The 22863-nt window shown below is 37.9% G+C and overlaps 1 protein-coding gene across 3 annotated transcripts in view; it reads left to right on the forward strand.

Annotated features, from left to right (window-relative positions):
- Positions 1–22863, forward strand: part of LOC150075196 (proclotting enzyme-like) — a 101753-nt gene that overhangs the window by 13977 nt on the left and 64913 nt on the right. For all 3 annotated transcript variants that reach the window (XM_090388233.1, XM_090388234.1, XM_090388235.1), the window contains exon 2: positions 6907–7150. In XM_090388233.1, the coding sequence (XP_090244359.1) occupies positions 7063–7150 (88 nt within the window). In that variant the 5' untranslated portion in view covers positions 6907–7062. The remainder of the gene's footprint in view (positions 1–6906; positions 7151–22863) is intronic.

Here is a 22863-nt window from a genome sequence, read left to right on the forward strand (position 1 = left end):
GTTCCTGACTTTACGAGTTAATTCGTTCCTTGCGCGCGCTCGTAAAGCGGAAATTTCTTTTCCCATAGACGTAATGTTAAAATCAGGAATTACGTTCTCAATAATGAAATTAGTTAGCTAATTACTTTTTGCTTAAACAATGATTGCTTTATCCAAAGAAATAATAGCATAGCTTGTAAATTCAAGCAAATTATAATAAAGAAATTGTTTCTGACTTACAAATGTTAAAGAACGTTTATTCTTCTTCATTATCGACTGAACGCACACTCGTTGATCACTCATTGTTGGTCTGTCTCGGCACTCCTTGATTTGTTGGAGGCACAAGGAGTCGTCTTCTTCAGAAATGCGTCAAGAGGCGTTTGTTTCCAAGATAGTCTTCTCTTTTCTTTATAAATTTCACGATAGCATGCATAAGCATTTTTTTAAAATCGGTAGTATCTTTCCTAGCACGCTCCAAATTTGAATCTTGTGGATCGAAAATCTCAATTGCTTTTTCTATGTGTTGATTTATTTATTTGTTTTTTTAGGAGCATTAGCAACTAAGGCCATATTGCTCCTGGGATATACGGTGGTCATTCCCTGACCTTTCCATCCTCCGTATTTGGTGGTCACGGGCTCGAACCCCGGTCTAATCAAGAAGCGTGTGTTACGCTCTGCTGCTCCTGCCCACCTGGCTACGGAGGCCTATGTGTTGAAAAGCTTCGTCTAGTCCCTTGAGAGTGAAAGAACGAACAGGAGTTTCAGCTGTTAAATCTTCTTCTGCAGCTTCTTCACATTTTGCTGTTTCAAAGAGGTCTTCATTTGTGTGCTTGAAACGGATCAGTGACATCAGTTGAAGAAACGTCAAGCTGCAATTGGTTAGCAATTTGCTTCTGTTTCATTTTGTACGATCTCTGCTGGTTCTTGAAATCCAAACACCCTTCAAGTTCTTCTGTATAATTGTGTTCCAGGTTCGTTGTATTATTTTAATTGCATCTAAAATATGGAATTCTTTTCAAACTTCTTTAACAGTTGGACCGCCCTCCTTATCCATTGCATTAATTAGCATGTCGAATGTCTTTCGAAGATAATGCGCTTTAAATGTTTAAATAACGCTCTGGCTGAAAAAGTCTTGTCGTTTTTGGTGACAAAAAAAATTATTTTAACATTAGGGTGGTAATGTTGCAGAAATGGTGGGTGGCCAGGTGCATTATCAAAAATCAGAATCACCAGAAAAGGAATGTTTTTATCTTCACAATATTGTTTTATTTCAGGCACAAAGTGATGCGAAAACCAAACTTGGAATAAAGGAATGAAGAGAAAATTCTAAAAATTTATGTTTTTTATATGATTGAAGATTTCAGTGAAGGGGAACACATTTCACCATATTAACGTAAAAACCCACACAATTCCAACTATCGGTATTTTCCCAAATGCAATAACATCGAATTTACTACCCGTTTATAATTGATTGCACTAACAGAAAATCCCAATAAACCAGAAGTGAAAACTGTTTGGTCGTGACTTCCAGAAATGTTCTTTAGAAAAATATCACAAAGGCGTTCAAAATTGATTCTTATACCAGAACGTATGATAGCGATGAAAGTGTAGTGCGTTTTAATGATTTGAATTGGTAACTAATACAATTTACATTATAAAAATGACCTTTTAGAGAGATAAATAGTTTAGTTATATGGCAAAATTTACAAATTCCGAGATCTTAGAACGAATTACCAAAAACAATATGTTATTGGGTTCACATTACGATATTTTCACGATACGATGGTGCCTCTGGAATGGATTAATATCTAAGCGGAGGTACACTGTATTGTATTGAAATGCGGTATTTATGAAAGATTAACATTCATTTTTCGCAATTAATGTTCATATTTTCGATTTTGTTGATACTTGAGGAAGAAAACTTGTAAACCCGGGAACTGCCTGTAATAAATTTTATATTCATTCATATCCTTCTAACATTGAATGTGTGCCTTGAATACAAAACTTAACCCCAGGGGCTCACATCTGGTGAGTATGGGCTTGGCACACCCAGGGTCCTCAGCTGGATATCATCATTCTTCTCTTTCTTGGTGATTTCCTTCTACTCTCCCACACACACAGGGTAACTCAGAAATTTTTTTTTGGCTGGTGCAGCATAAGCCTCAGGCTTCCTTGCACCGTATGGCTAATAATAATAATAATAAAATAATAATAAACTTAGGATTTTACACCTTAAACATTTAGATGATTTTTTGTAGTGCTTCTGAGATCGACTTATTTACGAAATAAATAAATAAATTTTGAGTTTGGTAGGTTCATCAAAGAAAAATGGTTCCACTACACGGTCGTGCAGGATTCTCCAACTCACGTTTACCTTTGGGTTGTCACGTTCCATTTCCAGAAAGAGGGTTTTCCGAGTTCCAGGATGTGAACTTGTAGCGATTGACTATCTCTCTCCCTAAGACATGGTAGCAGATGCGGAGCTAAGGTTTTTGGCGTACCTAGGCAGAAATGTATTTGGCGCTCCTGAGATATTTTTATTAAATATCATTATAATACAAATTTTGAATTTTGGCCCTCCCTAGACGTTGACGCCCCTATGCCCTGCTTATCAGACGTACCGTGTTCCCCCAGCCCTGCATGGTAGCCTCATCGGTGACTATCACACAACTTAGAAATCCATCGTCATCATCCAGCCGCTTCATCTTGTCCGTGACGAATGCATATCATTGCGGTTAATCATTCGATCAGAGAGCCAGTACAAGTTGAATCCTTATATGCATGCGGTAACAAGCGCCTGTGCACCTTGTGCAATATGTAACGTAGAATCTGCATCTCTCAGCTGCTCATGCGTACGGATTTCTGAGGACTGCACACAAATGACCTTCGGATTAATTCTGCATCCTCGGCACTCTTACGCTTGCACGCCTGAATGATTTTTTTTTTAATGGCACCCGCGTATCGATGGTCTACTTTGTGACGTCCTTTGGTATTTTGTTCGAAATCCTAGCTGCACCTGGACGTCTGATTTGATTCAGTGACCCATGATGCACACTGCCTTCTCTTGGGGGTATTATCATTTTAAGTTTCATTTTCCGAGGTTGGGTGTGCTCAGTTATCTGCAATCACCTGGAAGAGCAAAAAGAATCTGTAATAAACTTTTCATTTGCTTTACAATATTATTGTATTATATTTAGAAATCTATTGGGCATACTTGCATTAAACGGGGTATATCAATGCGTCTGACGTCATTCTTGCAAATCTGGGTTTAAACTCCTCTGACCGTTTGATCGTCCCGGAGTATAAACAGAAAATTTATTTATTTTATTTATTTAATGTGTCGTGTCACTTATACATACATAGATTGAGAATACACTTCGGCAGTGAATCATAGTTTGGATTTAAAACCATTGTATTATGCTTGGTAACGTAAAATTATCAAAAAAAAAAAAAGTTGTATATTTGTATTATGCTAGTAACGTAAAATTATGAAAATTAAAAAAAAAAAAAAAATAGGTCTTTACAATCTGATTCCCCCTTTGACTGATCGTTGCGAGTAGTAGTGATTGACATGCTAGCCTGCTATGGTTAGTGTTAGGGTGTTTATCCCCCACTTTTCCTCTGTTTTAAACAGCGGCAAGTGGGGGGAGGGGGTAAAGCAGTGGTCTTGGGTGATTTGCATGTTGCAAATCAAAACCTAGATTTTTGCAAGAATGACGTCAGGCGCATTGATGTACCCCTTAAAGCAAGTATGCCGTAAGAATACTTCTATTTGATAATAGAGAGCTATTTCCTATATTCTATATTCGATATTTCGTATATTATATTATATTATGAAAACAACAGGGATTACCTTTATTTTTGATATAGGATGCTTCTTTTCCAACCAACTCTCCTAGTCCAACGCCCTAACAATTCTTTGTGAAGGCGATATAAATTTTACAAAAAATGTGGAACATCTTCCTCACTGTCAGAATAGTAGTATTCAGACTTCTCAGGGTCTGAACACTGTATTTTATTGATATACGGGGTATATCAATGCAATTCAAGCAAAATTTCTTTTGTTTGAATAATCCGGCGCCAAGAGGAAAAAAAAGTATGTTTTCTCAATCTATGTATAAGTGACACGATACGCTAAACCTAGATTTGCAAGAATGGCGTCAGGCGCATTGATATACCCTGTATCACAGAGTGGACTCTCCATAGGCAATAATGTTAACTTTTTTTTACATGGTAAAGCGCATAGAAAGTGGAGCCATCATTGTATGAACATGGAAACAGGCCGGAACATTGCGAAGAGTTCCTGGAGAATTTTCTACAGTTTCGTAGTTGTGATGGATACTATATCGATTCACTGATTATTAGTATGAGATACTAATAATCAGTGTAATTAATTTTTATTTCTATACAAAAAAAGACGCTATGAAAGACTGCTGAATAGCGAAATATAAACTTACGTAAATAAACAAACAAGGGTTGTAATAGCCGTATGGGAACGTTGCAGACGGTGGTTTTTTCTTCTCAGTTCAAGTCCTTTTATTTTCGTCCTACGTTTTTTTTTTTCCTCTCATTTTTTCACCTTCTTATACTTTATATTTATTTCTTCAGTGCAATATGGTAATTTACTTATGTTTTTACAAATATATAATAATTTAATAAACAATTTTTTTAATATATTTAATGGTTTTTAATACAATGGCCACACGTTGGCTAAAATGTAGACTAGAAGGAGATTAAAATGATAGTCATGTGTGTACCATTTGCTTTAAACATTAATAAATACAGAATTTCTACTACCCTGTGCCCTGTATAATACAAGTACATATGCCTATTATTGTATCATACAATAAATCAAACCTATTATTGTCCCATTCGGAGATTATATTTATTCAAGTTGTAAACATTTTCAAGTGGACACCCTCTATCGAGATGCTTGTGGAAAAAAAAAAAAAAAAAAAAAAAAGCAGGGAGTTACTTGTTAACATTTTCTACTTTAATTACGTCGTTTCATTAGTCCAGATTTTATTTACCGTTAAAAAATCGTTCACTAGCAGCATTACCTCTTTGTAAGATAAATACAAAGGGTACTAGGAAAGTTTTGCAATACAGCTTTGTTTATTTAATTTTTTCAAAGTAATTTCCTCTACATTCAATACACCTCTCCATCCTCCGAAACCAATCTTTAAACCAGTTCTGCCAAGTTTCACTAGGGAGTAAAGCACACTCGTTGTCCATCCCAAGCCCGTAGAAGGTCCCTCATCACTGGAGAACCGCCTCCCTTTTAGCTTCATTTTCACATGCGGGAACAGTGCAAAGTCTGGCCTGTAGGGAGGGTGCTCGAGAAGTTTCAGTCCTGTCGTGGTCAAATATTCGGTGCAGGCTTTGGCGCGGTGAGCTGGAGCATTTTCGTGATGGAGGTACCAGGTGTCCATTCTTGACTTTGGCCGCAGGTTCTTCATAGATCCAATGACTTTAGGCAGGCATTGTTCAGTATACCACTTAGCTGTGACTGTCTTCTGCGTGTCCAAAACGACACGTTCCACAATTCCACTCGACTTGAAAAATACAGCTATCATTTTCTTCTTTACAGATCGGGATTTTCTGACAATTACGGGTGTGTCGTCATCATCAAAGACCCAAACTTTGTTTTGAGCCTTGGTTGGCAGATTGTAATAGTACAGCCAAGTCTCGTCACCTGTCACGATGTTGTTCACATACCAAGATTGTCCCTTATCAAACTTTTTTAACATCTCCCGGCACAAAGTCACACGTCGTGTCATCTGCTCTTCAGTCAGTTGATGCGCACCCAGAGAGAACAAAGTTTCTTCACGTGCAAATGATCTTGCAGAATCGAACGAATTGCTGGTGCATTTAGGCCCAAAGTATCCTCTACTGTTGGTAGGTCACTCGCCTGTTTTCGTCAAGCATTTTCCTCACAGCAGTAACGTTTTCCTCCGTAACTGACGTTCGTGGCCTTCCCGGCCTCTCAGAATCCTCCAGAGTGAAATTTCCCCTTTGGAATTCTCTATACCACCTGAATATCGTTGTACGATGTGGACAATCATCATCTAGTGCAAGAGTCATTTCTTCTAAGCACTGGTCTATGGTTAAACCACGCACGAAATTATACCGCAAAACTATCCTTATCTCATTTCGTGACCACGATGCCATCGCAAGCACTTTACACTCTCACTACTAATGAATAACTGAGCCCATCGACTTGGCGCGGCGGCTACTATGCACGTATGAACATGTCTCAACATGCAGCAACAAGCAGCTCCCTGTGATTCATTGTTGCGTCATATTGCAAAACTTTCCTAGTACCCTTTGTACGTACTCTACAGTTTTAAATTTTCATGGGACACTTCATGCTTTGAAAACTGCAAAAATACTCCAGATCATCTTATTGCTGTTCCGTTCTGAAATCCGCTCTATTTAAATGCGCAAAAAATAATTGTATAAGAATAAAGAATAAACACTAATCAGAATTATGACTTTAATTTTTTTTTTTTTTTTTTTTAATCACGCTCATGTGTGTCATGGAAATCACAGCACAGGATATCAGAAATATCATGGTAACATGTTCGAATATAAATTCTTTAAAAGGAAAGTTGGTATTTTATCTCGGAGATTTTATTTCCACAACTCTTTCGTAAGTGCAGACATTATTTCAGCGAATTACTAATTATACTCCTGTTTTGAAATATCTGTTTCAGAGATTTATGTATTGACGATTATGTCATTCAGGTTGTTACGTAATATTTCCGATTTTAATATTCCGGAGTTCAATACTACTTAATAATAATTAATTTTCGTCGAAATTAATTTGTCGCAGCGGAAATGGAAACTCCCCAATTGTCTACACATTTTGTTACGTTAGTTTTAAGTGGCCACTTTAATGATATTGGTTTTCCTTGTTTCTTTCAGATACTTCCTCGTTTCTTTCAAATACTATTTAATGAACCTGCAACTGTGCCTACCGAATTCGCCTCATTTGTAATAGACATTGACGACATCTCACATCACTGTAGATATTGGACTTTGTGTTTATTTGACCAGTTTAGTTATTTATCTCCAGAAATCATGAATTTTTCTTGTACAGTGTTTTGGGTTTTATATTGGTTCACGGTGCTAGAAGCATCTGTACTTTTACGACGACCATATCGGCAGGGTAAGTAGAAGAAACTTTGTTTTATAGTTATTTTTTGGAATATTTTGAAATAAAATCCTATAGTAATATAAAATCTAGCTCCCGTTTGTGAACTTTACAATTATAGACTAATCCAAATTATCGGCTTGTAGATTCCTAAATTGTCGAGCTGGCTAAATGTAAATTTATCTCTTTTAAATATAGAGTTGTTCGAAAGTGGCGGTCCCAGGTAGGAGCTATAACGCCCCTCCTTCACGTTAAAAATAATGTGGATTTTTTTTTTACTGCTACATTATGATTAAAACCTAATGATTCTCCGGAAAAGCATAGGACCGGCACCTCCTGAATTTGATTGGTGTAAAACATCAATCAAATTCCAATAAATGTTTTTGTGCTTCAATTTAAATAAGCCATGGGTGATAATGCTTTTGAACTTGATATCATCTTGCGCGTTTTTTATATACCTGTCGCCTCTTTCAAAGAAACATTGACAGGTTTGATTGTTTCTCTAACTGCATGACATGCAGTACAGTACCTCTTTTTGAACATTGTTATTGCATTAAGAGTGCAAATAACCTTATGATCTTAATTTACTTGTATTAATCTAATAAGAAAGTCTCCAACTCAAGAGATGAAATTCTGTCACTCCTGTGGCTGTAATCAGGCAAGCCTTCGTTATACACTGTTCCGAAAGTTGAGCACTTTAAAAAGCGAATAAAAACACATTTACGTTAATATGATGCACAAACATATAAAAAGCAAATTACATGAGCAGTTAAAAAAAATAGGTCGTTCAAAAAACTGCCCAACATGATCAACATTGGTTAACCCGTCTAGATTTCATATTTGGTTACAACTTTCTTTAGGATTCCTTGTAGATTTTTTTTTATCGTACAAGTACACGTCATTTGGCAAATTGTCAACTGTTCTATTTGTTTCAGACGAATCTGATTTTCATTGGAAAGGTGTTTTTTTTTTTTTTTTAATATTTTTTAAATAAAAAAAAATGTTGGTAGTTGCAATTAAATGTATTTCGAAGTAGGCCAGATTATGGAACGTTTTGAAGTTTTATTATTATTGATTTAAATTTTATTTTGACACTAAATAGCTTATGTATTATTCTAATATTTAATCCATATAACTGGACGAATATATATTGTATCGGTTTCTCTTCTCATATCTTTGCAAATATGCCCTTCTGGAGACGCCAAGTTTTAAACAGGACGGTCGGCAAAAAAAAAAAAAAAAAAAAAAAAAAAAATATATATATATATATATATATATATATTTTTTTTTTTTTTTTTCGCTACCTGTTAAAATCCAGCCTGATTCATGTAGATTTGACGTTGCTGAATTCATTCAAATATGGCAACCATATTGCTGTAAACTCACCAATTTTAAGGGAGAAGGGATTCAAGTCGAAAACTAAGTTTCTAGTAAAAAATATTTCATATAAAGAAAATGGTACATACAGTGCTAAGTATTGAACAATGGGATCCATTAACCTCATTCTATTTACAGAAATGTTTATCTGATAGCAAAATACTTATTTTGTCGTTTTTTGCCTTTTATAATCGTCAATTGGTGTTCCCGTACGAGATACCAACAGTAATCTGCCGACATATTTATACTTCATTTTCCCTCCCTGGTATCTTTTTTTCCATTTGAGAAATATCTTGGTGAAATCGCTCCAAAGTTTTCATGAAAATGGTCTAAAATGGGAGTGTAGGAAATGAAGCTTTAACGACATGTTGCCTCCCAACTCTGTATGCTAAAATTAGCTCATTCACTATTTCACTGTAATTTTGGAATTTCTCATTGCCAAAAAAGTTCCGGCAGACGTTTTCGAATGCCTTCCAGGCTCTTATTTCTGTAGCATCAAATTTTTTTAGACGAATTCCTCATCTTGGAACAGCAGTTTGATTTGAGGACTCAAAAAATTCCCTATTTTATCTTGGCCTCACTGATTCGGGGAAACTTTTGCCTTCAACAAGAAATCTTCCTTTCTTTGTCCATCGCTTTCACAATTTTTATTATTATTTTTTTTTTATCAAACCTAGCTTGATGTGCAATGGAGATTAATAGATTTTGACTTATCCACCAAAGGAGGATGTGCTACATTTTTCTGGCCTGGTGTAGTTCCTGAACGGTCTAGTCATTTTTGTATCCTGTAGTGGCAATCCTTCGCTCGGCTGTCCCACTCGCATAAAAAGAAACAGTATTTAGTGTATCCACCTTGCAACCCACTCAGCAAAGTTACCACTTTTAGGTCGGCAAAGATATTCCATTTGTATTCTTGATAGCATATTTTTTGAAAAAGAACCTGTATATTCTCATATGTTTCCTTCATGTGAACTGCATGGGCCAATGGTATGGATGGCTACTTATTTCCATTATGGAGTAAATCTGCTTTTAAACTGACCTTGGATGAATCAATGAAAAGTCTCCACTTCTCGGGGACTTACTCCAGATACAACTCTTTTAGTAATTCCTGGACATTGTTACAATAAACCAAAGCACCATCCATGCAGTAATGAAGTCTGAATCTGTACTCGTCCGGGGTTCTGCGTCTTCTGGAGATTCCTTTTTTGATCCTGAATCTGAGTCAAGTCCATAAGTTTCTGGTGACTTTGGCACTGGCATTGTATCATCATGAGGAACTGGCCTTAGAACAGAAGGTTGTTGGGATACTCTGCTTTATGCTTGGATTTCCCAGAAAAACCAGAAATATGGGTCATGCAAAAGTAACGATCGTTTGTGGTCTCGACGGTTCCGCCATATCACCGGAACAGCAAAAGGCGTCGATTTGTGACTACCTCTAATCTAGCCTTTAATGTCCTTGAACATGAGATACAGGAAATCTTTGGAGCCCATACTTTATATCTTGATTTCCAACCTTATATTCAAAATAGAATTGATTGGCTTTTCTCACAAGTTGTAACAGTGGTTTCCGCTGCAATTTTACCACTTCTCTGCAAGTATAGCTAGCGGGCTTATTTCATGTTTCGACATATTTCATGTACGGTTGGGGTACGCGCACATAAGAACACAATTAATAAATTGTAGATTTTTATTTCTAATAAAAAACACAGTTCAAGATGTACAGGACACTTATGCACACAACACTTGTTTACAAACACTAATTCACTAAAACATTTGTTCACTACTCGCCCTCTGAAACATACTCTTGAAATACAAAAACGCTTGCTTGGTGCGAAATCCACTTGTATATGTACCGATAGAGAAGTTTCCAATGTTTCTAGAGAACTCCAGCGAAAGTTCTAAAACCTTCCAGAAACATCCCGACACTTCTCCCGCACACATTCTAGAACGTTCCGGAACATCTCGACTGTTGTAGAAAGCTCCCGAATTTTTTTTTTTTTTTTTTTTTTTTTATGAAAAACCCCAAACACGAAAGGTATCAAAACCTATAGTATTTAGTACCGTGCATGGGTTGAAGGAGAAGTATGGGGGGAGGGGGATGCCGGAAACTTTGCTCTAGAGACTAAACATGGGTTTCACCACTTCAAGCCTCCAATAATCAAAGTGGTGGTATTTCACCGGTTGATGAAAGTCATCTACCACCTACAATCTAGGGAGTGCTATAGGGAGAAAAAAAAAAAAAAAGAAAAAAAGAAAAACTTGATAGAAAAGATGATTAAACCAACTACAGGTCTTGGTTTTCGATCATTAACGTACGTTATTTGAAAACTGCGGGTGATGAGAATGTACTGTATCTCTCTTTTTGAACATATTTCCTGCGAGAATCTGTCAAAATAATTTCAGGGAAGAAATTGATGTTATTCCATAAGATTAATACATACTCTATTCTAAGCATTCTTCCGCTACTACAAGCTGAGAAAGGAATGAAAAACCGGTGTTGGCGGGGTAACGGAAGAAAGGTCTTAATTGTAAATGATTTTAGTCAGCAGCATAGATGGATAGCGAGCACACTTGCCAAGATAGTAGTAATAGTAATAGAGTCATGTGATGCAAGAAAGCAAACGTATGAGCTTATGTAGCATCAGCAAAAAAAAAAAATTCACAAACCATTCCCTCTAAATGTTTGTCCAGTTTTTCCTTGAATTTATTTAAGCTATCAACATCCATAACGACAGATGCAAGTTTGTTCCAGCAAATTTCCGCACATCTATAACTGTTTTTTCCTCAATTTGAATTTATGCCCCCTTAGGTTCGTAATCTGAGCAAGTGGAAGAATCCTACCAAAATTCAGCGTGCTCAACCCATTCAAGGCCTTATACACCTCAATCAGATCACCTCGCAGGTGCCTAGTCTCCAGCCGCTGCAATTGGCAAAACTTAAGCTCCTCTTGGTAAGAGGATCCCTTCGTTCCCCTCACCGACCTCGTTGCTCTTCTCTGTACACTCTCAAGCAAATCTACATCCTTCCTAAAATGAGGCTTCCAGACCTGTACGCAGTACTCAAAGCGTGGCCTGACCATTGCCTTATACAAAGGGATAATTACCTCCTTTTCCCTGCTATCAAAATTCCTGTATATCATTGACAAAACCCCATGACCTCAGGAGCGCATTAAGGTCGGTTGAGGCCCCGGGCGCAGAAGAAAATATTGGGTTTCCTTAAAAAAAAAAAAAAAAAAGAGAGAGAGAGAGAGAGAGACAGGGAAAATAAAAATACATGTTAATCATTTTTTTTTAATAAATAAAAAATATATGTACTATTAATGTTTTATTTCCAATAAAATTAATAATAGCATAATAATAATCACAAAGTTTTGAACTAATATGTTCAACTAATCTGTTGGGGTTTTACGTGGGCCCTTCAGAAGTCGGGGCCCGGTGCGCCCGCCGTTAAATCCGCCTCTGCATGACCTGCTCCTGCAGCCTGTCTGTATTGCTCAGAAAACTTCATATCTGACTTTTATTACTCCCAGGTCTTTTTCGTTTTCTACCAGGTGTAATACCACACAGTTAGTACGTTCCTCAGGGGTTACGTCTACCCATATGCAGTACTTTGCATTTGTCAATGTTAAACTTCAGTTGCCACTTCTCAGCCCACTGCCCAAATTTTATAGATCCTGTTGCAGTAACACATAGTCATTAATAACCCTGCCAACTTTTGTATCATCTGCAAACTTCGACACTAAGCCTGATATACCACCATCAATATCACTGATAAATATGCAAAACAACAGTGGGCCCAACACCGAACCCTGTGGAACTGCACTAATAACATTAGTCCACGAAGAGCAGCGCTCATTGATTACCACCCTCTGTCTTCTCCCACTCAACCACCCTTTCATCCATTGTAGCAGCTTACCCTTAATACTATTCTGCTCCAATTTGTACAGTAGTCTTCCATGCGCAACAGTGTCAAAATCTTTCCTGAAATCCAAGTACAGTATATGATATCAAAATTATTTTTTGCATCCAGTTCCTTTATTACCACATCATAATATCCAATCAAATTTGTCAGACAAAACTTTCCCTTAACAGACTCGTGCTGTGTCTAAATTATTGCTGCGGTCTTGTCTAGATGATCCTACAATGCTTCTTTAACCAGTGACTCCATTATTTTACCCGGAACAGAAGTTAAACTAACTGGTCTGTAATTACTCGTGTCACCCTTCGATCCCCGTTTGTGAATTGGGGATACGTTGGCACATCTCCAGTCCGTGGGGACCTCCCGTGGGTCCAAGGATGCTCTCATAATTATGGCTAAGGGTTTGCTTAGTTCCTTTGCCGCCTCCTTTAATATATGTAACTGTATAGATCCCGTCCACCCCAGGTGCCTTTTTTTATGTTTAACTTCAACAATTTCTCCTCCACTTTGCTCTCAGTTATTACAAAATCATTAAGCACCCTGCTACAATTTGATAACCTTCTGGCATTTTCCTTCCTTAATATCTTCTCATGTGTGAATGTAGATGCGAAATACTCATTCAGTTTGTTTACTATCTGAGCAGGATCATCAACAGTCGAACCATCGGTGTGAAGTGGACCAATCTGATTCATCCCCTTTCTTTTAGAGTTTATATAAGTTAAGAAATCCTTGCTGTTTTTCTTAGAATCCTTTGCCAAAGATTTTTCGTAATCTGCCTTCGCTTGTCTAATCTCCTTTGTGACTTGATTACAGACTAGGATTTGAGTGTAATAGGCAATATTTATCGTTCCAAATACGACTACTACCGCTCATCATTTTATGAGTGTCAAGGTTGCTTATTGAAAGGCTGTGTACTAGGGGATTAACCATTACTGCAGTTCAGCAGGGCAGAGGACACATTAGGTGATTTATATAATGAAATTTTATGGAAACGTCTGAAATTTTATATTACACCGTTACCGTCAATATTTGTTAATTTTACATATTATATTATTAATTCTCAAATATTTTGCATATTTTGAAAGCATACCAGCAATGTGAGCGATTTGGAGGGTTCCACTCTTACCCAGATATCAAATAAGTTGGAATAGGCTCCTACGAATTGTGTGTTTGAAACGGAAGGGACTCTAGATGAGCTGCCAGCAACTGGCGCCCTAGGCGAGTCTGAGCCGACCGGGCTAGCCGGGTGGATAAAGTGACTTCCTGGCAACCCAAAGGTCGAGGGTTGGAATCCCGCCTCGGGCGTGGATCAGAGTAGCTCAAAAACCTTGGAGGTGCATTATGGCCACAGAAACCGATGCGCCAACAACTAACAAAAAAAAAAAAACAAAAAACTAGCGAGCCATGAAAATGGAACATCGACTGTGTGAGTTGTTGTTCGAGGTCTACCCTTAGAATATTATAGTGAAATTAGTACTGTGCTAATAATAATAATAATAAGTCCACTGTTACCGTGGACTTATTATTATTAGCATTAGCCGCATGGTGCAAGGAAGCCTGAGGCTTATGCTGCACCGGCCAAAAAAAAAAAAAAAAAAAATTCCCAATTACCCCCAAGCCGGGCCGGCCTTACAGTTTTTTAGACCCTACGAAAAAGTTATTTTTGGGCCCTAGACAAAATATTTTTCTATGAGATCTATGCGTTGTAACATTTTTTTTATATTTTCACTTATTGTATAAAATAAATAATATAGTTAGGATTGAATTTATTAAAAATTGATTGAAAAGTTTTATAAAAAAACAATTCCATAATGTCAATATAATTAATTTTAAATAGACAGCTTTCTTGCTTTTTTGTTTGCAAATTCTGCTATTATTTCACTATAGTCTAAAGATTGACAAATTTCACTTTCAATTGAAATGATTGATAGGTCTACCAATCTTTCTTGAGTCATTGTAGGCCTCAGAACTGATTTTATTAATTTTAACTTAGAAAAACTACGCTCACCAGAAGCTACTGTCATAGGAATGGTCAATAGAATTCGTAGAGCGATAGAGGTATTTGGCAATACCTCATTCAATCTATTGTTATGTATGTATTTCAGTACCTCTAAAGGTGATAATTGTGAAGGTAAAATTTTTGACGGGGTCCTAAGCTCAGTAAGAAGATTTTGGCCATCCAAGTCACTCTCAGCTCCGTTTTCTGGATCAGATAGAAACAGTTGCAAATGATTACAAAACTTTAGCAGTTCTTCGTCGCTTAAAACTTTTAAACTATGAATATCAAATAAAAATCCGAATGATTCTTTAAATTTTTCCAGCTCTTGAAATCGTTCAGTAATTGACATTATTGCTTGATCTAACAGTACATTAAAGAATTCTACCTGAAACCGTTTTATAGGATCACAGATTATTTCATCTTCTGCCTCAAAAGAGAATTGCTTTTTGATACGTCTACATCGGACTTATTCGGCAGAAGGGAAAACAGCTTCTTCGGGAGACATTTCTAATTCATTAGCTAATTGTTTGGCTATTCTCTGTGAAGTTTGAAACCCATTTTCCTTATAACATATTAAAAATTTCTTTGTCCTTTACAAAAGTACCAACACTGTCTAATTGAACGTGCTCCCCTTGAAAAACTTTGCCCACAAGATTCACCTGAATTAGAATATCATACCAAATGCATAGCATCACGAGAAATTTAAAACTTTTAAGTTCTCTTGCCAGGGGAAGAGCTTCTGTTCGGCATTTGAAATCGACGGTTGTTTCAGAAACATCAGTTAGTGCGTCATAAATGTCACCGAGGCAATGTTAGGTGGGTCGGAAAACTGCTAGATTGGGGGGATACAAGGACTAATAGATTAACAGTAGCCACTGGCAGAGGTGAAAGTGATTCTTGCACTGCTTCTATTGGAATGAGCCGCAGCCTGGAAAATAAGATGCAGGATATTTCAGAGACTGCTGGGAATCATTGGGGTACAAGTAAACACATGGGTTGTGTTAGGGTAGCTAAGAAAAAGAACAGGTGCATGTATACTTGTGTGTACACCAATGCTAGGAGTTTAGTAAATAAATTTGATGAATTTGAGGTATTGCTCAAAACATCAAAGGCAGATATTGTGGGGATTTCAGAGACGTGGTGTCACACAGATATAAGAAATGCAGAACTGGAATTTGGGGAGTACAATGTCTACAGAAAGGATAGGAAGGGAGGAGGGGTTATGCTATTAGTTAAAAAACACATAAAATCCAAGGAAGTGAAGCCAGTCGACATCGCTGGACAGTGTAGTGTCGAGTCAGTTTGGTGTGACATAAGCATTGGGAGATCAAAATTGAGAGTAGGAGTGTGCTATAGGCCTAATGACTCTGATGAGTATAATAAGGAACTGTACAAGGAAATAGAGTGGGCCAGTAAATCAGAGAGTCTTATAACGGGAGATTTTAATTTCCCAGATATTGACTGGAATTTGGGGGCTGGTTACTCACGCACTAGCAGAGCTTTTGTGGATTTATTGGATGATTGTTTTCTACATCAGCATGTTCGGGAGGCAACTAGAGGGAGTAATACTCTTGATTTGATTATCAGTAGTGATTCTTCATGCATTAAGAATCTGCAGATAAATGAACCACTTGGTGGCAGTGATCACAGTGTGCTGAAGTGGGAGTTACTCAAAGAGGTAACTACCATTAGGGGTAAAGGGAAGGGGTATTGCTTTCGTAAAGGCGACTACAATGGACTGAGACAGTATTTAAATTCTATACAGTGGGATCAACTGATGATATTGCCAACAGCAAATTCAAAATGGGAAGCATTCAAAGAACTTATCGTGGAAGCTACTAGGCTTTACATACCAACTAAGAAATATTGTTCAAGGTTTAGGCCTAAATGGTTGTCAGATGAACTAATGAGGCAATACTGAACCCCCTCAGGGTTCAGTATTGGGGCCTTTATTGTTTTCTGTATTTATAAATGATATTGATGATGGTATATCAGGCTTAATGTCCAAGTTTGCAGACGATACGAAGGTTGGCAGGGTTGTCAAGGACACTACTGACACTATGCTGCTGCAACAGGATTTGGAAAGGTTGAGCAGATGGGCTTCGAGGTGGCAAATGAAGTTTAACATTGACAAATGTAAAGTACTACATATGGGAAACAGCAACCCCAGAGCAGCGTATCAACTCTGTGGTACTACACTGACAGTGGTAGAGAATGAAAGGGACCTGGGGGTGGTGGTGCAGGCAGATATGAAGTTCTCTGAGCAGTGCAGACGAGCTGCAAGAGTAGCTCATGGTGTATTGTCAATGATATATAGGAATTTTTCTAGCAGGGATAAGGAGGTGATTATTCCCTTGTATAAGGCAATGGTCACACCTAGAGTACTGTATACAGGCCTGGAGGCCTCATTTCAGGAAGGATGTAGAGCTGCTGGAAAGAGTACAGAGAAGGGCAACTAGATTGGTGAATGGGACAAAGGGGTTCTCTTACGAAGAAAGGCTTAAGTTTTGCAAATTACAGTGTCTGGAAACTAGGCACCAGCGGGGTGATCTGATAGAGGTGTACAAAGCCTTGAATGGTTTGAGCATGCTCAATGCTGATGGGATTCTTCCTCTAGCTCAGAAAAATCACCTGAGAGGGCATAAATTCAAATTGAGGAAAGACAGATGTAGGATAGATGTGCGGAAATTTGCCTTTAGCCAGCGGGTGGTTGGTGGGTGGAACAGACTTCCATCCCTTGTCGTGGTAGTTGATAGCCTAAATAAGTTTAAGGCTCAGCTGGACAGGTATTTCGAGCGAACAGAGGGGTGAAGTGGAAGTGGTTATTTTTATTTATTTATGTTACTTTTTTTTTTTTTTTTTTTTGGCTGATGCTGCATAAGCTTGCTTTCTTGCATCAAATGCCTCTACTAATGCTAATGCTATTTGGAATTTAAGAGCTTTGACACTTTCAACCCTGCATTCCCATCTTGTTTCCGATAGTTCCTTGATTGTAAGATGTTTTACATGTACCTTTAAGAGATTCCATCTTTGTGTAGATGCGGAAAATAATACGTAGATTTGTTGTATATGATGACCCAGCCATAACGCCAAATAATGACTTCGCAGAATTTGATGACCCAGCCATATCACATAAAATCAAATTCAAATTGTGGCATCCACAAGAAACATAAAATGCCCTCGGATTGATTTTTCTTACTCTTGCTTGTACCCCTTTGTTACAACCTTTCATATTAGAACCATTATCATAAGCTTGACCGCGACAATCGGAAATTGGTAAACATAGTTTTTTTCAACTTTTCCAAGAAAACTTCTGTTAAGACAGATCCGTTGTCTCATTAACAGGTAAAAATCCTACAAACCGTTCAACGGTTTCCCAATTATTTCAACGAAACGTATTACTACAGTCATCTTGATGGCTAACATCCGGAGTGCAGTCTAAAATCACGGAGTAATATTTTGATTTATTTATGCTAGCTGTTATTTTTTCTAAGACGTTCTTGTTAATTACATGAATAAATTAATTTTGCATTCTTTTACCTAAGTAATGATCATGAATTTCAGAATTGTTGATTCTCCGAATGTGCTCACCTAAAACAGGACCAAACTTCGCTACACCGCGCCAATGTAATTTTTATTTCGCGATCGATTTTTGCAATTCCTTATCAAGTGTTTGATTTTTGTTTAAACGATTTTCAAACTCAATCCATTTCCTTTGTGACTCTGTGTTTCGTTGAAAATTCATGTTCTCTTATCAGTGTAGAAAGGTTCTTCCGGTCTTTAAATCCAATACTTGAAAGTTTGTTTTTTGAATCAGAAAACAACTTGCAACAGAAGCAAAAAAACAGAGTCAAGATTTTTAGAATAAACCAGCCAACGACGGTCGATTAATTCACCATTTAAAAGTTTCCGAGTGTAGTATGACACAGAAAAGTGCTTATTATTCTCATCCAGAGGAAAATCAAAGTTAATAACCCTATTTGGACCTTTATCAATCACAAAGACTAGTTGACTATTATTCAGAGGTACTGGCCACATACCAATATCACTCCAGTCAAGTGCACATGATTCTGATTTTTCAAACTGAGTTTCTGTTAAGGATGTAGATGGAACTAATGTCATTACTGATGGTTTTGTAAGTGGAGTTGTTTTCAAGCGTTTTTCAAATCGTGAAGCTTCAATGGTGTTTTTTTCGGATCCAATATCTTCTGTTGTTGCGGACAAATACTTCAAAATAGCGCCTTTTTGTCTTGAAATCAATGCTCCTGCAACGTTTTTCTCTTTCGTTTCTGGCACCTGATTCAAACTTTCTTCCTCCGATGTAAGACATTTAAGGGTGTGTTAAATCAAATCAATTAAAGGAATCCTGCAAAGAAAGCATTTTAATCTAATAAAATTAAAATATACTCTTGTTAAAATTTATATAATAAAAACATTTCATCAAATACCAATGTTTACTTGCAAGAAGGTCTTGTTTATAATTATTCTATCCCCATTTTTTATTAAGGACTCCAAAAGTATAAATGCGGCCCTGATTACCAAAATACGAAAATTAAACAAAATTTTGTAACATAAAAATTAGATTCACTTACCAAATACTACTAATAGGGTGGCGTAGAAAGCGGTCTTTTTAGAAAAGTTGCCGGGAAGAGAAATTTATCAATGACGAAGAACTCTTAAAACTCTTACCTTTTGTCTGGAGAAAATCTCTTACAATAAACGCAAAATGTTGAGGTAAAAGCTCGAAATTCAGTTTGAAGAATTTGAATTTCTTTACGTCTTCTTAAACCAGTTAATCCAAAGACTGATGTATACAAAATACAAGAAATAGAACTGTCGATGTTACCAAAATAACAATAAAATGAGACTGCATCTGAAACAATCTCCTTTTTCAAGAAGGGTTTGGGAAATATTCTTAGAAATGTATTTCTGAGAAACTCTTAACACAAGCCTTTTGATACATTGTTTCACACATCTGAAAAGTGTGAAACAATGTATCTGTGACATCTGGAAGCTATTAAACGGACCTATCCTCTTTCCCTTCATGCGGCGAAAAGGGAAAGGTTCTAAAGAGCCCTTAAAGCAACCCGAGATCCTCTCTCTCTATACCTACGGTCACCTTTGTGAATTTGGAAAGGAGGCAGTAAAACAAACGAGGGAACGTGAGAGAAAAGAAACGTTAGGATTTTTGTGAAAAAGAAAGTGTGGCAGAGTTAACAGTAATTCCATCCATCTGAACACTGCTATTACTCGGTCATCATTATTTAACCGAAGAACGTGCATTTGCCTCTGTGACTGGAGGCCCTAGGCAGCTGCCTAGCTGGCCCATGCCTAAGGCTGGGCCTGCCCGAGAGAGAGAGAGAGAGAGAGAGAGAGAGAGAGAGATGATATCCAGCTCAGGACCTTGGGTGTGCCGAGCCCATACTCACCAGATGTGAACTCCTTGGACTTGTTTAGAAGAGGTTTCGTGTCCACTTTTTGGTCGGTCTGGATGGTTAGTGAATGTTGCAAAACTCTCACTATCGAAGATCTCAATTGATTCCAAGTGCTACTGCACTCGCGCTCAATCTGAATTGAGCGCGCGAGTGCAGTAGCACACACTCTTTGAGTAGTTCAAGGAAGCCTGAGGCTTATGTTGCACCAGCCAAAAAATTTAAAAAAAATAAAAATTCCAGAGTTACCCTGAGAGAGAGAGAGAGTCAAAAAGTAGAAGGGAATCACCAAGAAAGAGAAGAATGATGATATCCAGCTCAGGACCCTGGGTGTGCCAAGCCCATACTCACCGGATGTGAGCCCCCGGGGTTGTAAACTCTACTGACCTGGTGGTCCTGCCGGAGTATAAACAAGAACATTTAAGTGTTAATAAATAAATCTTTATTTGTCCTACCAAATTTAAAATATAGGTGTACATTGGCAAGTGACAAATTCCCTTCACGGAAAACAATGCCAGGGGATTATCATAAAATGCGAATAAAAGAATGTCTAAAATATACAAGAAAGGTTAAATATACACGAAAAGATTACATTTAAACTACATTACTCTTCACTACATTTCTGTCTAGAGTCCTGGCAATTGTAATACAAAAGTTCATCTTAACATCACATCCACTGATCAACTTGTGCGAGATATACAATTGCGTACACACAGTTCTTGACAGAAATTCGCACAACTACTAGGCAACAGTAGCCTCAGCGAGCCACACTGCGGTTTGTTTCCTATATTTAGGGTCTTCTATGAGCCTTAGTAGGTCAATTCCGATATGTGTTAGGCACTGAATTGATTCTAACGCACTGGCGGGTATAAACCTGTCGGCCATCTTCAGTCTGTTGGTCTTCATTCTCAAGAATTTTGTGCCTCTCAATGCAGATGACGGGATGTGCCACTCACAAAGCTGCCAGAAGCATGGTGATGATATCGTGCCAGTCATCATTTTGATTGTAGTTATTAATCGTTTCCAGGAAATGATGTCTGGTAAACGCTGCAGTTTTAGCTGTTCAGAGAGCTGCGTGGTCCTTAACTGTTGAGGGAGGTGGTGCTTATGGTTTGCCCACTTCAGCAGCCCGAATTCACTCGCATATATTCTCCTAATGTGGGTAGGGGTGGCTGACGCCCACAATTCAGCACCATACAAAATGGCTGAATACACTGTGGTTCTTAAATACCATGCGGTTATTGCAGTCTGTTTCACGTGCAAGAGGTGCTGTTTTGTTGCCCAACGTAAGTAGTTCATTTTCTTTACAATCAGGTCAGTATGAGAGTTGAACGTAAGTTTCGTATCAAATGTTACTCCCAGATCTCTATGCGTCTCAACAACTGGGATAGCTTTGCCATTAAGTTTCGGGTGTACGAGCGTAGGCGATTTTTTGAGCAAGTACACCATGATTACAGTCTTCTGCGGATTTAGGGCCAAGCCAAATTTGTCCAAGTACACGAATAAGTTCAGAAGCTTATAATTAATCTGCTCACACAATGCCCTGATGTTCATGGACGGTTGGATGGGTGTTAGGATCTTAATGTCATCTGCATAAGTGCATACATCATCCCTACCGTTGCAGAACGGGATCATCATGGCGGTAAAGAGGAGTCCTGATAAAACTCCACCCTGTGGAACTCCTGCATGGAGTTGGCGTTGGAGGATCTGACTATCTGTGCGGTAATAAATGGACCGACAGGTAAGTAGGGCCTGTAGGAACTTCAGCAAATTTCCTTTTATTTGGAAGGCGTGTTGGAGCAGATGAAGTAAGGCATGTACATCCAGACTATCGAAGGCTGCTTTTATATCGGCATAAATTATTGCAATTTCCTTTCTGGCTTGGAAAGCATTTAGTATCGTGGCCTGAACTGTGAGGAGGTTAGTTATCGTTGATCTTGCAGTCATTGAATAATGAATCTGTTGAGGCTGCCCAGCCAGTATCTGATTCGACAACTTTGGCAACAGAGCTTTCTCCAGTACTTTTAACAGGGTAGATGCAGTAGATATTGGCCTATAGTGCTCCACAAGGTTAGGCTTTGTAATTTTCGGCATTGGAATTACAGCGTACTTATTCCAGTTCTCAGGGAAAACTCGGCAAGCAAGGATAGAGCTATAAATTGCTTGGAGTGGTTCAATTAGGTAAGGACTAAGACACTTTACCATGAAGTGGGGGACTCCATCAACACCAGCTGTGTTAGTTGGCCTGAGGGAGTTAATACTCTGTATTAGTGCTTCTTTAGTTATAGGAACAGACTCCATCTCATTGTCAACTAATTGATCCCACTCAAACTCCCTGACTTGAGACTCATGATATATGCTGGAGAATCTGCTGATGTGGTCCATCCACGCTTCTTTGTCAAGTCCCTGATTTGTGTCACTTTTATGTGTGCAACGAGGTAGCTTTCCCCTGTCAAGTGTGTCTTTCATGTAGCGGTTGATTGCTCTAGATTTTTCCCTATTAAATATTGTTCTGGCCCTCGAGTAGTTAATTCTATCTTGTGTGTCATTAGACAGTTTCCATTTTCTGTGCAGAGTTTGCTTTAGTTTAAACAATGTAGATAGGCTAGAGTTCTACCAGGTTTTAGATTTTGATGACATCCTTACTACTTTGGAAGCCGCAAATTCTGTAATAGAGTTGATCCAACTTGTTAAGGTGCTTGGTATATCACTTTGGCATCGTGTTGAATAGACTTAAGTCGTTGTGTTCATCGTGCCGTGGTAGAACTATGCCCCATCCCACAGCAGTTGTATCGTTCGCGGAATCACTTGTTTAAAAGAATTTTTTTTTTTTTAACAAAAAAGAGGATTTCTTTATTATTAATTTTGCATCACACTTTCTCAAAGTTTGGCAGGAGAAAACCTTGGACTGAAATAAGATTTATTACCACTGTGAAAAATAGGCTGGAATATGAGGATGTTATTTTCAGCAATGTTTGCACGTACTGTATAAGTAAAAATAC

The sequence above is a fragment of the Mastigoproctus giganteus genome, chromosome 14, assembly GCF_048544385.1.
Source record: "Mastigoproctus giganteus isolate SK-2022 chromosome 14, ASM4854438v1, whole genome shotgun sequence".
In the NCBI taxonomy this organism is placed as follows: Eukaryota; Metazoa; Arthropoda; class Arachnida; order Uropygi; family Thelyphonidae; genus Mastigoproctus; species Mastigoproctus giganteus.